Source organism: Dioscorea cayenensis, chromosome 12 (genome assembly GCF_009730915.1).
Source record: "Dioscorea cayenensis subsp. rotundata cultivar TDr96_F1 chromosome 12, TDr96_F1_v2_PseudoChromosome.rev07_lg8_w22 25.fasta, whole genome shotgun sequence".
Taxonomy (NCBI): domain Eukaryota; kingdom Viridiplantae; phylum Streptophyta; class Magnoliopsida; order Dioscoreales; family Dioscoreaceae; genus Dioscorea; species Dioscorea cayenensis.
In genome coordinates, this window is record NC_052482.1 from 17,627,754 (window position 1) to 17,640,316 (window position 12,563).

At 31.9% G+C, this 12,563-nt stretch overlaps 2 protein-coding genes across 2 annotated transcripts in view; both read right to left on the reverse strand.

Annotated features, from left to right (window-relative positions):
• Positions 1-1,522: 1,522 nt before the first annotated feature.
• LOC120273610 (calmodulin-7) lies at positions 1,523-4,220 on the reverse strand. Its single transcript, XM_039280269.1, has 2 exons — positions 4,032-4,220; positions 1,523-2,223 (listed from the first exon to the last, which is right to left on the reverse strand). Exons 1-2 carry the CDS (start codon positions 4,105-4,107, stop codon positions 1,850-1,852), a joined length of 450 nt encoding a protein of 149 aa, XP_039136203.1. The 5' UTR covers positions 4,108-4,220; the 3' UTR covers positions 1,523-1,849.
• A 4,183-nt stretch (positions 4,221-8,403) lies between these two features.
• LOC120273516 (DENN domain and WD repeat-containing protein SCD1) overlaps positions 8,404-12,563 on the reverse strand; it is a 28,682-nt gene continuing 24,522 nt past the window's right edge. Inside the window, exons 26-31 of the mRNA XM_039280149.1 lie at positions 12,051-12,232; positions 11,869-11,940; positions 11,640-11,800; positions 11,453-11,494; positions 9,333-9,541; positions 8,404-8,683 (exon numbers count right to left, since the gene is read on the reverse strand). Of these exons, the coding sequence (XP_039136083.1) occupies positions 8,588-8,683; positions 9,333-9,541; positions 11,453-11,494; positions 11,640-11,800; positions 11,869-11,940; positions 12,051-12,232 (762 nt within the window). The 3' untranslated portion in view covers positions 8,404-8,587. The remainder of the gene's footprint in view (positions 8,684-9,332; positions 9,542-11,452; positions 11,495-11,639; positions 11,801-11,868; positions 11,941-12,050; positions 12,233-12,563) is intronic.

The following is a 12,563-nucleotide window of genomic DNA, read 5'->3' on the forward strand; positions in this document are numbered from 1 at the left end:
TGTCTTCCCTTATCGCCACAGCATGCTGGTACATCTGGAAATGTAGATGTGATCGGATCTTCAAAAATAGAAGCCCAAATTTCACTATTATTGCTAAAACCGTTGTGGATCATGTTAAAGATTTCCTTGTTTGTGCAGCATGTCATAAAGGATTGCAATTCTTTCATGCTAATAAGCCTCAAGTTGGACAATTACATCTTTATGTTGTTGGTTGCTGGTTGTTGGAGGAGCAATTCAGGTAAGCCAAGATTGGGTTTCATTGCTATAGATTCTAATGATGTTGCTATATGTGTCGCCATTGCTCATAAATTCGTATCTTCTTAAATGGAAGCAACTGATGCAGCACTGGTTGAAGCTCTGACTTGGTTATCTAGAGATTCTAGCTGCGGCACCAGAATATTCATAAGCGAACAGGGTAGTGGCGAGCTTTACATGATTTAGACACTGAAACTTGGAGATTGGAGCAGGGTGTTAATGATATCAATCAGATAATTAACCATATGCACAATTCTCATATTGATCTCATTCCATGGGTGTGGAATAAGTTGATTGCTGATATTGCAAGACAAACTTTTACCGATACTCAGCTTTCATTGTACCATCAGGGTCTTGAAAAGCATGCATCTGATCTCTAGTTTTGGCTTTCTTATTTTGCGTTTCTTTGTTTTCTTTTCTTTTGTCCTGGTATCTCTTCACAAGAGTAGGGAATCAAAGCTGCCTTGCATATGAGATGAGAGCAAAAAAATATAAGCGCGGCCGGACCAAAAAGCCTTTGGTGAGTATTTATATTTTGCAAATAAAATGGACTAGTAATGATGATTTTTAAAAAGATTATTTTATATATATATATATATATATATATATATATATAAACTAAGACTATATAAACACTTGTATATAAACAATTACATACATAAGACGATTACCTATACACTTGATTTTTATATGTGCATTAAAAACTACATCAAATTTGGGGGAACTTAATCGCCTAGCCCGTTTTGCCAGTCTAATTATCAACGTTCATTCGTTTCAAATTATATGATAAGCTAAATAGTCATCTCCCAATTCAATGTTAAAACAGCAGAATTAGAAATAGTATCACCAAAGAACAACAAAAGAAATAAAAATTTACTAAAAGAATTCAGATTGAACATCCTCAACAGGAGTGAAAAACAAGCGACCAGATAACAATGCCTTTCCACATTAAGATTGCAAGGTTTCCATGCCAATTTAGCATGGTGAAATACTAGAGAAATCGAATTCAAAGAAATCTAAAGACCAAGAACATGGCACAAAAAACATACAACTGATGCAGGTGTAGTGTATTTATCATCCTGGCTTTGGATAAATTCCATCATATTCATGTTCTAAGACAAACAACCAAAAACCAAGAGCAAGCCACAAAATTATGCACAACATAAGCAGGTGTAGTGTATATACCATCCTGACATCCAATCAATTCCGTATGTTCATGTACTTAGAAAATAAACAACAAAAGAAACTTCGGCAGCATTCAAATCAGTCCATCAATTTCAGGTATTGAAATGTTGCAAGAGTTGGGAAGGAAAGAAAAAAACAGAGATCATCACCTACGGAATTATCCAAGGAAAACCACAAACACTGATAAAACAACACACATGGAAAGAAATGCTAGCAGAATAAAGATTCATAGAATACAAAAAGAGACGAAAATCAAGGACAGAGAAGAGATAGAATCATCCTTTCTTTCACAAGGGAGATTAACCAAATAAACTACCTGAAAAAGATCAAATAAGAACCACACATTATGATATGATCTGCTCAGAAAATTATATTGTTCAGGTGTTGTGTCTTTTCATAGAGGCTTTTATCACTTGGCCATCATGACTTTAACAAACTCCTCGTAGTTGATTTGGCCATCACCGTCAACATCAGCCTCGCGAATCATCTCATCAACTTCCTCATCAGTCAGCTTCTCACCTAGGTTGGTCATGACATGGCGGAGCTCAGCAGCAGAGATGAAGCCATTCTGGTCTTTGTCGAAAACACGGAAGGCCTCCTTCAGCTCCTCTTCAGAGTCAGTGTCCTTCATCTTACGGGCCATGAGGTTGAGGAACTCTGGGAAGTCAATGGTTCCATTGCCATCAACATCAACCTCATTTATCATATCCTGTAGCTCAGCCTCTGTTGGGTTCTGGCCCAATGAACGCATCACAGTTCCCAGCTCCTTGGTTGTGATGCAACCTGTTAAATTCCATCCAATGATCAACAAAAACAACTGTTAGATTAACTAACAATATTCATCTATGCCACAATTACATACTCAGTATTGAGGAAAAAAAAAAGGCGCTTAAAAGCAGGCACTGAATCTAAGTTTAGATATAAGAAAGTAGGTCTTTCAAAAGTTATAGCATGCACACCAAAGTAATTAATAGACATTGTCAAAACAAGACTAAACTCAAAATGGCATTCAATATAAAAGGAAGAAACATGAGCAAATTCATAACAGTTGTAGCACAGTAATGATGAAAACATTTGTTGAAGGGGAGGAATGAAGCATGAGAAACATATATAAAACAGATATATCAAACACAACCACTGAAGCACATAGTGCGGAAGAGGCCAAAATAAGTACCATACCGCAAAGCAAAACTGTCCTTATCAAGCATGTCTTAAATTTTTGACATGCTGGCTATAGCCTATATAAGTAAGATTGAGAGGACAAATTGCCATTAAGAAGCAAAATGTTGAAAACAACGGACCGTTGACTATGTTTATGAGCAAAAGCATGTTAAACATGCAATTTTAAATATAAGGTGTGGGCGATAACTACTAAAAATTCCAAAGCTACTGATATTAAGGGGTGAGAGAGTGTACAATTTTGAGGGGCAACTTTTTATCTCTTAGAAAGATTCTATTTGGGCCATTCTAACGAATCACAAAATATGAGAACAATGTATCCTTCTTCTGGGTGCATTTCCAAAATAAATCAAAAGGTCACCAAACAAATCAAAACAGGAAACATCTGAATAAATCAAGAAACTCATCCCTGCATTAAAAAAAAAAATCATGAATCTCCTAAAAGTATTAGACAATCCAATCTACTATGGCAACTAACAATGATCAGCATAATCACAAGTCCTAAAATTGATGCATAGCAAATTCAAGAATGTTGACCTATGCATCATATAAATTGTTGCCCATCACCTGTTTCTAAATGATAAAAACATTACAAAAAGACTAAACCCTCTTCAGCAGCCATATAACAATATAGATCACATTAAACACATGCCTTGCTTTATTTGATAACACCTCAATGAAATGTACGCTTTTTGCACAATGTGCTACTAATGTCCATGTCAAATGATTTACAAAAAAACAAAGAGCATTATCCAGCAACAGAATAAACTCAAAGCAGAAATTCCAGACAAAATTTACAATTTTATACCACCAAACTTAAAGATCTACAAATACTTCAAGAATTTCTAATTCATAGGATGAGATAATATTTCTACATATGTATAAAATTGGGATCATGTACAAATCAGTGATTTTGATCTACTAAATTTTTTTTTAAAAAAAAAAACATTTTTATCATCAAAGTCCATTGGACTCATTCATATGATATATGATCCCGGACCAAATTATTAATTTAATACGAATTTCTATACATAAACAAGAAGAACCCTAATGTTTAAAAGTTTCTGACAAAAAGGACAAACCGGCATCATCCACACCCAAATAAAACAAACATCCATCAAAATCCAAAAAAAAAACATAAATCTCGACCCAAAAAACAAAAACGAGAAATAAAACACGAAAGCCCTAATCTAATCAACCACAACCCACCGCCTGATCCAAAGAAGAAGCCAACAAAACCATCAAACCGAGAGGGAGAGAGGATTTAAAAAGCAATTAGATCCGTAGAACCTAATTCTAAACAACAAAAACGCAAGAAATCCCGAGACCAACATGGATCTAAACTAAAACTCTAAAAAACCACAAAGAATAAAAATAAAAAAGGAAGATAGAATCATGGGATCAGATCAAACCATCTCCATCCTTGTCAAACAAGCTAAAGGCTTCCTTGAACTCGGAGATCTGATCATCCGTTAGCTGATCAGCCATTGATGATGCTTCTCAAAGGATCGTTCAAGAAGATGAGATCGAGCACGCCAGCAAACGATGAAGAAGAAGAAGAAGAAGAAGATGATGAAAAATGTAGAGATTTGTGAGACAAAATAGGGCGGATGTGTGGGCATGATTTTATACGCGTGGGTTGAACACCCTAAACAAAACCCTAATTCAAAATTACGAAAATAACCTTCCCTAATTAAGATATTGACCTAGGCCTTCTCTTCTGAAATGACACATTTGCCCCCACATTTTCTGAAAGAGCAATCTTTGGATATTTGAAATTTGTATAAATATATATATATATATATATATATATATATATATATGTATATTTTGTTTTTGAAGAAAATTGTTTGTATATATATACATTGTGATTAAAATTTAACTTGAAATTTTATTATAAAAAGAATGAATTATTATTGAGTTTATACGTTTGAAAAAAATTTTAAAAGATGACTTGATTGCCAATATTAATATAATTCAACAGTAAGGTATAAGAGTCTCATGCAGGAGGATGAGAATTCTAATCTCTCTTATTGTATGTTGTGTCAGTGATTAATATAAAGAGTAATTTGTTCACTTTGTTAAATAAAAAAAATGCCTTAACTATTTTTATTTATGTATTTTTTTTAAAAAAAAATAGATTATTTATAAAGATATACAGATAAACATGGCTTTGTATTTCTGTTTGGACTATATTTTCATTGAAGCTATTTGTTACTTTCTCATAAAATATTATATTTATGTTTTATTTTATAATATTAAAAATTCACTAATTATTTAGAAATTTCATGTCAAATATATATTTGTGAAATCATGGAGAACAATAATAGAGTCAACACCACAGAACTATTTTGTTGCACGTAACTAGCTGTAAAATAGTTATTAGTTGAATTGATGTAAAATTGGGTTCCTATATTCTCAGTTTGTTTATAAATTCACATTATTCAATTTATTTTTATATAAGAAGTTTTTCATAAATAATAATAATAATAAGTATAATTACTTATATATCTCTAAAATGATATTTAAAATTTACCAATAGGGTTTGGACCAAATAGTAGATATTTGTATTAGTTAAGCAAGAGGTTGGACCAAATAGTAGATATTTGTATTAGTTAAGCAAGAGGTTTCAAATTTAAATTTTTTTAAATGCAAAGAACGAGATAATATATATATATATATATATATATATATATATAGAGCTCATGATATTTTATCCTTGAATTAATGGGTCAAAGGCACAAGAAATAGTGATAAAAAAATAAAATTTGTAAATTGATTTTAATCATAAAAGGCTATTAACAAATTGCCTGCTTTTATAGAGGGGTATTGAATGATTTTGCTCTATTAGAAAATTTATTTTTTTTTATTTTTTTTTAAGATCTAGTTAGATAATAGACAATTTGTTACATGCTTTTATTGTGTATAAACTAGTTTCTTCTCAAATTTTATGGAGAATACTATTTTAAAATATTTTATTAAAAAAATATAAAAATTAATTAGACTTAACTATAAAAAAATATTGATGAGAATATCACTATCAAAACTCCTATTCAAGTTCCAATTTATCCGATTATTCGTTCCAAAAGTAAGCAATTCAAAAAAGTTTTAAATGTCATTAGAAAAATTTTAGTCCAAACTAATGTGTGGAGGCCCCATTGAAGATGATGAAAGTGTGTCACGCTGCAGGAAATCTATCATTCAAATTTAACTTTATAAAGGAAATCTTCAAAGATGCAACATAAAAACACAAAATTAAAATTAAAGGTTACTTACAATTTTAACTTTAATAAAGAATCAATTTTAGCAAAGTAATTGTTATTTTATTCTTTTTTTTAGTTTGGCTTAATTTGGAGATCGTAAAGTGTGCATGCCAAGAAATTAATATTTTTCTATTTAGTTTGAATAATTTAAAAAAAATTTGACATTAATTTTGTTAGTTGTCAAAATTCATTGACTCCTCTATTTAATAAGTTTTTTAGGCTGAAATAATCAGATTGCCTTTTACCAGAAAATTTTGAGATTCTTTTTTAAATCTTTTTTAGTTCTTTGAAAAATATTCGAAGTTATCAGAGTTTCTGTGGCGCTCAACCATCGACTTATCGAATAGCTTTTCACAACTGTTCGTGGCGTTTTCACATACCTCGGTTCTTACTTGACATAAGCAACAAATCGAGGTTTCTTCTCAAGTTAGCACTAAAAAACAATATGAGTCAATTCTATTACATAAGTGATTATATACCACAAATTACAATAAACCAGATAAAAAAAAAAATTCAATCATATCATTCATACCCACATAGAAAATACAATATTTTTATTTACATGTTATTTCATTTATATAATGATTTAAATAAAAAAAAATAAACAGTAGAAAAAAAAAATATTTTTCCAGTTGCTTAAAAAAAATATAACAAAAAGAAAAATCTTAGATTTAGTTAAATAACTAATTTTTTTTTTATTTTTTTTATAATTTACATTTTTTTTAATATTTATAAAATCTCAATCCCCTTCATATATATTTATATCTGATTTACCCAATAATTAATTACAAGAAACCAAAATTTCTAATTTCAATTGAAAAGGGGGCCACAAAATATTGGATGTTTTGTGACATTCTGGCTGTGATGGAGATTGACGGATATAACGAATAAATAAATAAATAAACATGTTTCTATTTTGAGTTAATTAAATGAAAAGGGGTATTTCCGACAATTACAAAAAATGAATAAGAAAACAGATGTTAAAAAAATAAAATACCAACTAAGGGTATTTTCGTACTTTCGACCCTTGATTTGCCTTTGGTTGGAATGCTGTTAATTACGGTTATGCCATCGACGCGGTTCGAACGCGGAGTTGGCCGCGAGTGGTGGGCCCTTAATTAGAGTTCTTAAACACTTGCGAGGGTGGGACCCACAGGAATTCTTTAGTTTTTTTTTTTAACATTTTTTTTTTCGTCTTTCTCTTATTTTATTTTTTCTAAAATTATTATTTCTAGAAATTCATTTTTTTAAAACTTAGTAAAAATGTATTTATTTTTAAGGAAAATTTCGAAAGTTAGAGAAAAAACAGTACTTACAAGATATTATTTATATTTAAAGTGTATTATGCAATGACTCGTAATTATTGAGCGGTTAAAATATTTATAAAAAATTAATAATAATAATAATGTGTATTTTAAGATAATGACTTATTCACATCGTTAGAAAAAAGTGAAATTTATATATATTTTCTCAAAAAAATCTTAGATAAATAAATAAATGTTCTTTACTTGTATAATTTCCCAAGATCAAGAGACAAAGATTGGAAAATTGAAAGAAAAAAAGGAAATTATTGATAATGATATATATATATATATATATATATATATATATATAGAGAGAGAGAGAGAGAGAGAGAGAGAGAGAGAGAGAGAGAGAGAGAGAGAGAGATTGACTAAAAAAAAGGGGGAAGTTTCAATGCAGTTGTTGGATGTGTCCTATGAAGAAATTGTTTTATTTTTGTATTTTTTTTTAATGATTTGCTGATGAACTTGGAATAATGAAAGAGGAATATTGAATGGAGATGGGAAGAAATTTTGCTAAAAACAAAGATTTAAAATTGAGAAGAAAGAAGAGTTGTTTTTTTTTTAATCTTTTTCCCCCTTTCTTGCCTGGATAGAAATATCAAAAGAATTAAAGAATGCTTTTGACTGGAAATTGGCAGGAATTTGCAGGCAATTAAAAATATATATATATGTTTTTAATGATGGTGAAGTGACATTTTTAAATTTTCTGAGGTGCTAACTATGCAATTAAAAAAAAAAAATAACCAAACAAAATGCTCATCTCACAGCAGTTTTGAACATGATAAATATGATCTTTAAACTAAGAAATACAGTACAAAACTAACATCTTAACTGAAAAAAAAAGGAGAAATTTTAATTGCTGTTCAAAATTCACTTCTAGTCCTTGAATCAAAATAAGCAATTCTTTATTTTCTGAGGCCAAATTGAATGTTCAAAGTAATGGTTCCAGAACCAAAATTTGGGTTGATTCTAATGCATGAAACTCAAAAAATTGGCTGCAAGCATTCCTGTGCCAATGGATAAAAGGACAACCTTTGCAATGGAAAATTTAAGTATACACATGACCAGAATGCAAATAAAAATTAAACTGGCAAAAGCATTACAATTATGAGAGGAACAAATTAGAACACTTACATAGAAAACTAATTCATTTATTAGAATGCAAATAAAATTAAACTGGCAAAAGCATAACAATTATGAGGAACAAATTAGAAGACTAACATAGAAAACTAATTCATTTATTAATGGAAAACACTGTATATAATGCACATAAAATTAAACCAGCAAAAGCATAACAACTATGAGAGAAACAAATTAGAAAACTTATATAGAAAACTAATTCGTTTATTAATGGAAAACGAGGTTGGGTATTAACTGTACTGACATGGATCCTGCAATGGACTATATGTTTATGGTGGCCTCCCATAGCCGAAGCATTCCGTTACGTCCACCGGTGCATATCCTTTTCCGATCAAGGTCTGAAGCCACGCATCGAACCTGAAGAGGGGCATATACCGAAAGGTGAATAAATGACATAAAACAAGGTGAAACCTTCCGAATAATAACCATGCAGCTTTAGGAATGCATAGGTAATGTAATCAAATTACTGCAACAAGATTGTTTTTGGATTAGAATCAACATCTTGTATGCATAGCGGAAACAGTCTTTTTTTTAAAAATTTGAATAACTGATAATAAAATAGATTTATGGAAAGGAACATCAATATTAACCGTAATGCAGTAGTGAGATCTTTGATGGGCACGGGAACTAAAATCATAACTAAACAATCAAACAAGGGTTTAAGAAAAAAAAAAGGGCATCGGAGTTTAGTTTTCAATTTGAAACTTTATATGTTCCATATAGGGTCAGGATAGATAATTCATGGTTGAACCTTATGCAACAGAAAGTATTTGGACTCTTTTGCACATCGGTTGTGTAACTATGTTAATGCAAGTAGACAAACGTCCAATATCTACAGTGCAATACGTAGCCAGTAGGTAATCAAAATTTTCACCAAAATTAATACCTTGTGTTTGGGTTTGACGATGCTAAACACAATCAACTAAAAAGAAATGCAGACAAATGCAACATTCACAAAAACATCAGCAGCAAAACGTGAAATATCAGGAAAAGTGAGATATAATACCATGGCAACAGTTCTTTGGGGTGTTCTGTACAATTGCCATCCTGCCATTTTAGATCCAGTGCTGGAGAAACTACCAAGTCTTTCTTGAGGACGATGAAAGAGGGACATTGAATTATCAGCGGCACCAACACCCAGCCAGTGTTCTGCCGCATTTATGGATAGAATAGAAGCTGAATGAAGTGTTAAATTTCTAACACATTTAATACCTCCTGCACAGTTCAAAGGAAAGAAAGGGGTGTTAAAAAGAAAAGTTTTATGGGTTAATGAGGGATTTGCATAGCCATCCTAAATACTGCCAAATATACTGGCAAAGAAACAAATGCTGAATGAAGAAAAGAACATCTGGAAGCAAATAAAAAATGTAGAATTTCTTAGCATTACAGGCAACAACAATCACGTTTGTATAATTAAGAATATCAATGATCTTGGTCCATTACTGACAGAATAGCATGCCATTGGATGTTGTTGAAAAGCAATGTTATCAAGGTTGCAATGGACAGTTTAATTAATAAATATGATTTATAGTTTACCAAATGATACTTACATGACTAGTATAACATAGCAATACATATAAACTTCGAAGATACCAAATCAACCTCACAGAATTAGCATCTCGCAGTTTGTATTCTTAACAAAAGTATAGTGCATTTTGGATTATCCTAGCATTAAAAATTAAGTGCTAAAATAGCTACTGCATGACTTTAAATACAGGAATCAGTGCGCTCAGTTCATAACCAAATCAAATAAATGCATAACTTGGAAAAAATAACAGAAGGCTTCTGAAACTCTCTTTTCTGTCCCATTAAGACAATCAAAGAATAGAGTATCCTATCCAAAGCCAATCAAGCACTGGTATGATACCACAAGAAACAACATTATAAATATGATAAAAACAGAAGATAAATAAGAAGTTTGAATTTAAGATCAATTATTTTCATGTAAACATGCTTGGTGTTAAAGATAAGTCCTAGAAAAAAAAAAATTCTAAAATCAAGTTAAGGATAAAATCAATGTGAAAGAAAAAAAGAATAAAAGCCTTAGGTCTTATGGAAGCAGAGAATATGCTTTTAGTGAATTTACACACGGCGCAATTCATAAAGTGGCATTTCATTCCCCTGAATCAAATAGGGTCGTGGAAAGAGGAAAAAGATAGAATACAAATGTGATAAATGACGTATATCAGAGTCTAGTTTTACCACAACCTTGTGGCAGGAAGCATTCCTCACATGTAACGCCTTAGAGTTTCTTGTAAGATTGTGAGCTAACTCCTCCTTATGCAGGGTAGATGAGAAACATGGGAAACTGATCTAGCTTAAAGTTTGGGGTTGATTGAACAATGTAAAATAGCCCAAGTAAAAATGAGGGACTTTCACCTCTGACCTATAAATACCATGCTTGAGGGACTTTCACCTCTGACCTATAAATACCATGCTTTAGCAGTATTTCTAGTAATTAAATTAGTTACAAATACAACTTAAGTTAAAAGAGATGGGCTAAGGATAGTCAGTCACCAATGGTAGCAACACAAACTAAGCAGAGATCTTAAAAAAAGGGTGCAAAAGGTAACACACTCATTTCTCACTCTAATGATGATAAAAACAGTAATAACTGGGGAAGAGTTCCTATCCCTCAATGAGTCCAATTTTTGTAAGTTGGCGAGTATGTTGCAGATCATCATTGGAGAATCCACCTATATATGGCTGTTGATACGGGTTAGTTATTATTGTAATAAAGGCTCTTCTCTAGGGCACTTATAAATCAATCAACAGCACATGACAATAACATGCCAAACCTTTAAGAATTCCAGTTGAACTTTTCTTATATCCTTGACTTTATAAATCTGCATTATTATGCGAAGCACAAAATTAAGGTCATTTAGGAACAGCTGGTAGAAACAAGCCAAGGCTTAATAATGGTCAAATTTGGAAGGTAACCTTTCATTGACAAAAAGTATAAAGTATATAATATACCGAGATTAGGGTTTTCTGCATGTTTATCATAGTTATTGGGGAGAAAAATTGCCAATTATGGATGATAGTGGCAAATAAGACAAGACAATATAAGACTCAGCACAACAGAGTAAATCCCAATAGTTATTCCTCAAAATAAGAATAACAAACCTTCTTCAGCTTCCCAAAACCGTATAAGTCCATCAGCAGAACCTAAAAGAAAACCACAACAGTTCAAATTGAAAATCACTTGGAAAACTAGATGAAAATTTGCTAGCAATGTGATTTAGTACACTACTTGTACAAAAAATAACTTATTACTATACTAATAAGTGCATTAAAAGCGAAGACAACAGACCAGTGAATATTCCTTTATCTGACATCGAATATTCAACGCATAGAATTGGTCCAGCATGACAAGCTAAAACAGCATCACAAGTTCCTCTAGAAGCAGACCACATTCTAGCTGTCCAGTCATCACTACCAGTAAGTATAGTATCCCCAGCCATCCTTATAGACCTGGATTTGGTTACAGCTCATAAGTCAAGAATAGTATTTAGCACAAAATCCCACTCTTCTAATCTTACCGGATCCATTTAGTGTGCCCTTGTAGTCTTTGCATTTGCCTACCAGCACGGATATCCCAAATATTTGCTACCCTGGAAATGCAATTGCTTGCTTATTAATTTCCTAGAAATATTAAAGCCAAATTGAAAATTTGCATAAGCATGTCTATTGAAAGTTATATTCTTGAAATCCTTCGACATACACATCTCTTCCTGCTGCGGCCAAGATTCCAGTAGTGTCATCATATTCCATGCAAAGAACTGCATTTGAGAAACGACCAACAGTTGCGACACAAGTATCAGTCCTCACATCCCACATCTTCACAGTCCCATCATGAGAGGCAGTAAGGACACGCTCGCCTGACAGCATCCTAACACAGCTGACCTAGAGAGGTATAGTTGGCATGTAAAAACAAATCTTCTTAAACATCTTCAGTTTAATCAAGACTATTAATTGTTGCTTTTGACATTATTAAATGCATGTGACCAAAATAAGAAAAGCACTACAGGTTCACAAAAATCATACTTTTTAAGAAACTAAAAAGAGTTTACACACAAGCAAACAGATTATATGTAATATCAGACCAAAAGCTCAGAGCCTCAGACACTAGCTAGACAACAAGGCTCCGTGCATGGCATGCCAGAGTCCTACTTAAGCACTCAAATAGGATGCAAAAGTGGAGTAAAGCCACTAACTCACTGAGGCAGCTGCATTA

What these genes read in the sequence shown, in the direction of transcription:
- LOC120273610 (XM_039280269.1), bottom strand. Translation starts at nt 4,107, where the DNA reads ATGGCTGATCAGCTAACGGATGATCAGATCTCCGAGTTCAAGGAAGCC. An exon ending in GTTTGACAAGGATGGAGATG is followed by an intron (nt 2,224 to 4,031) that starts GTTTGATCTGAT and finishes GGAATTTAACAG; the next exon opens with GTTGCATCACAACCAAGGAG.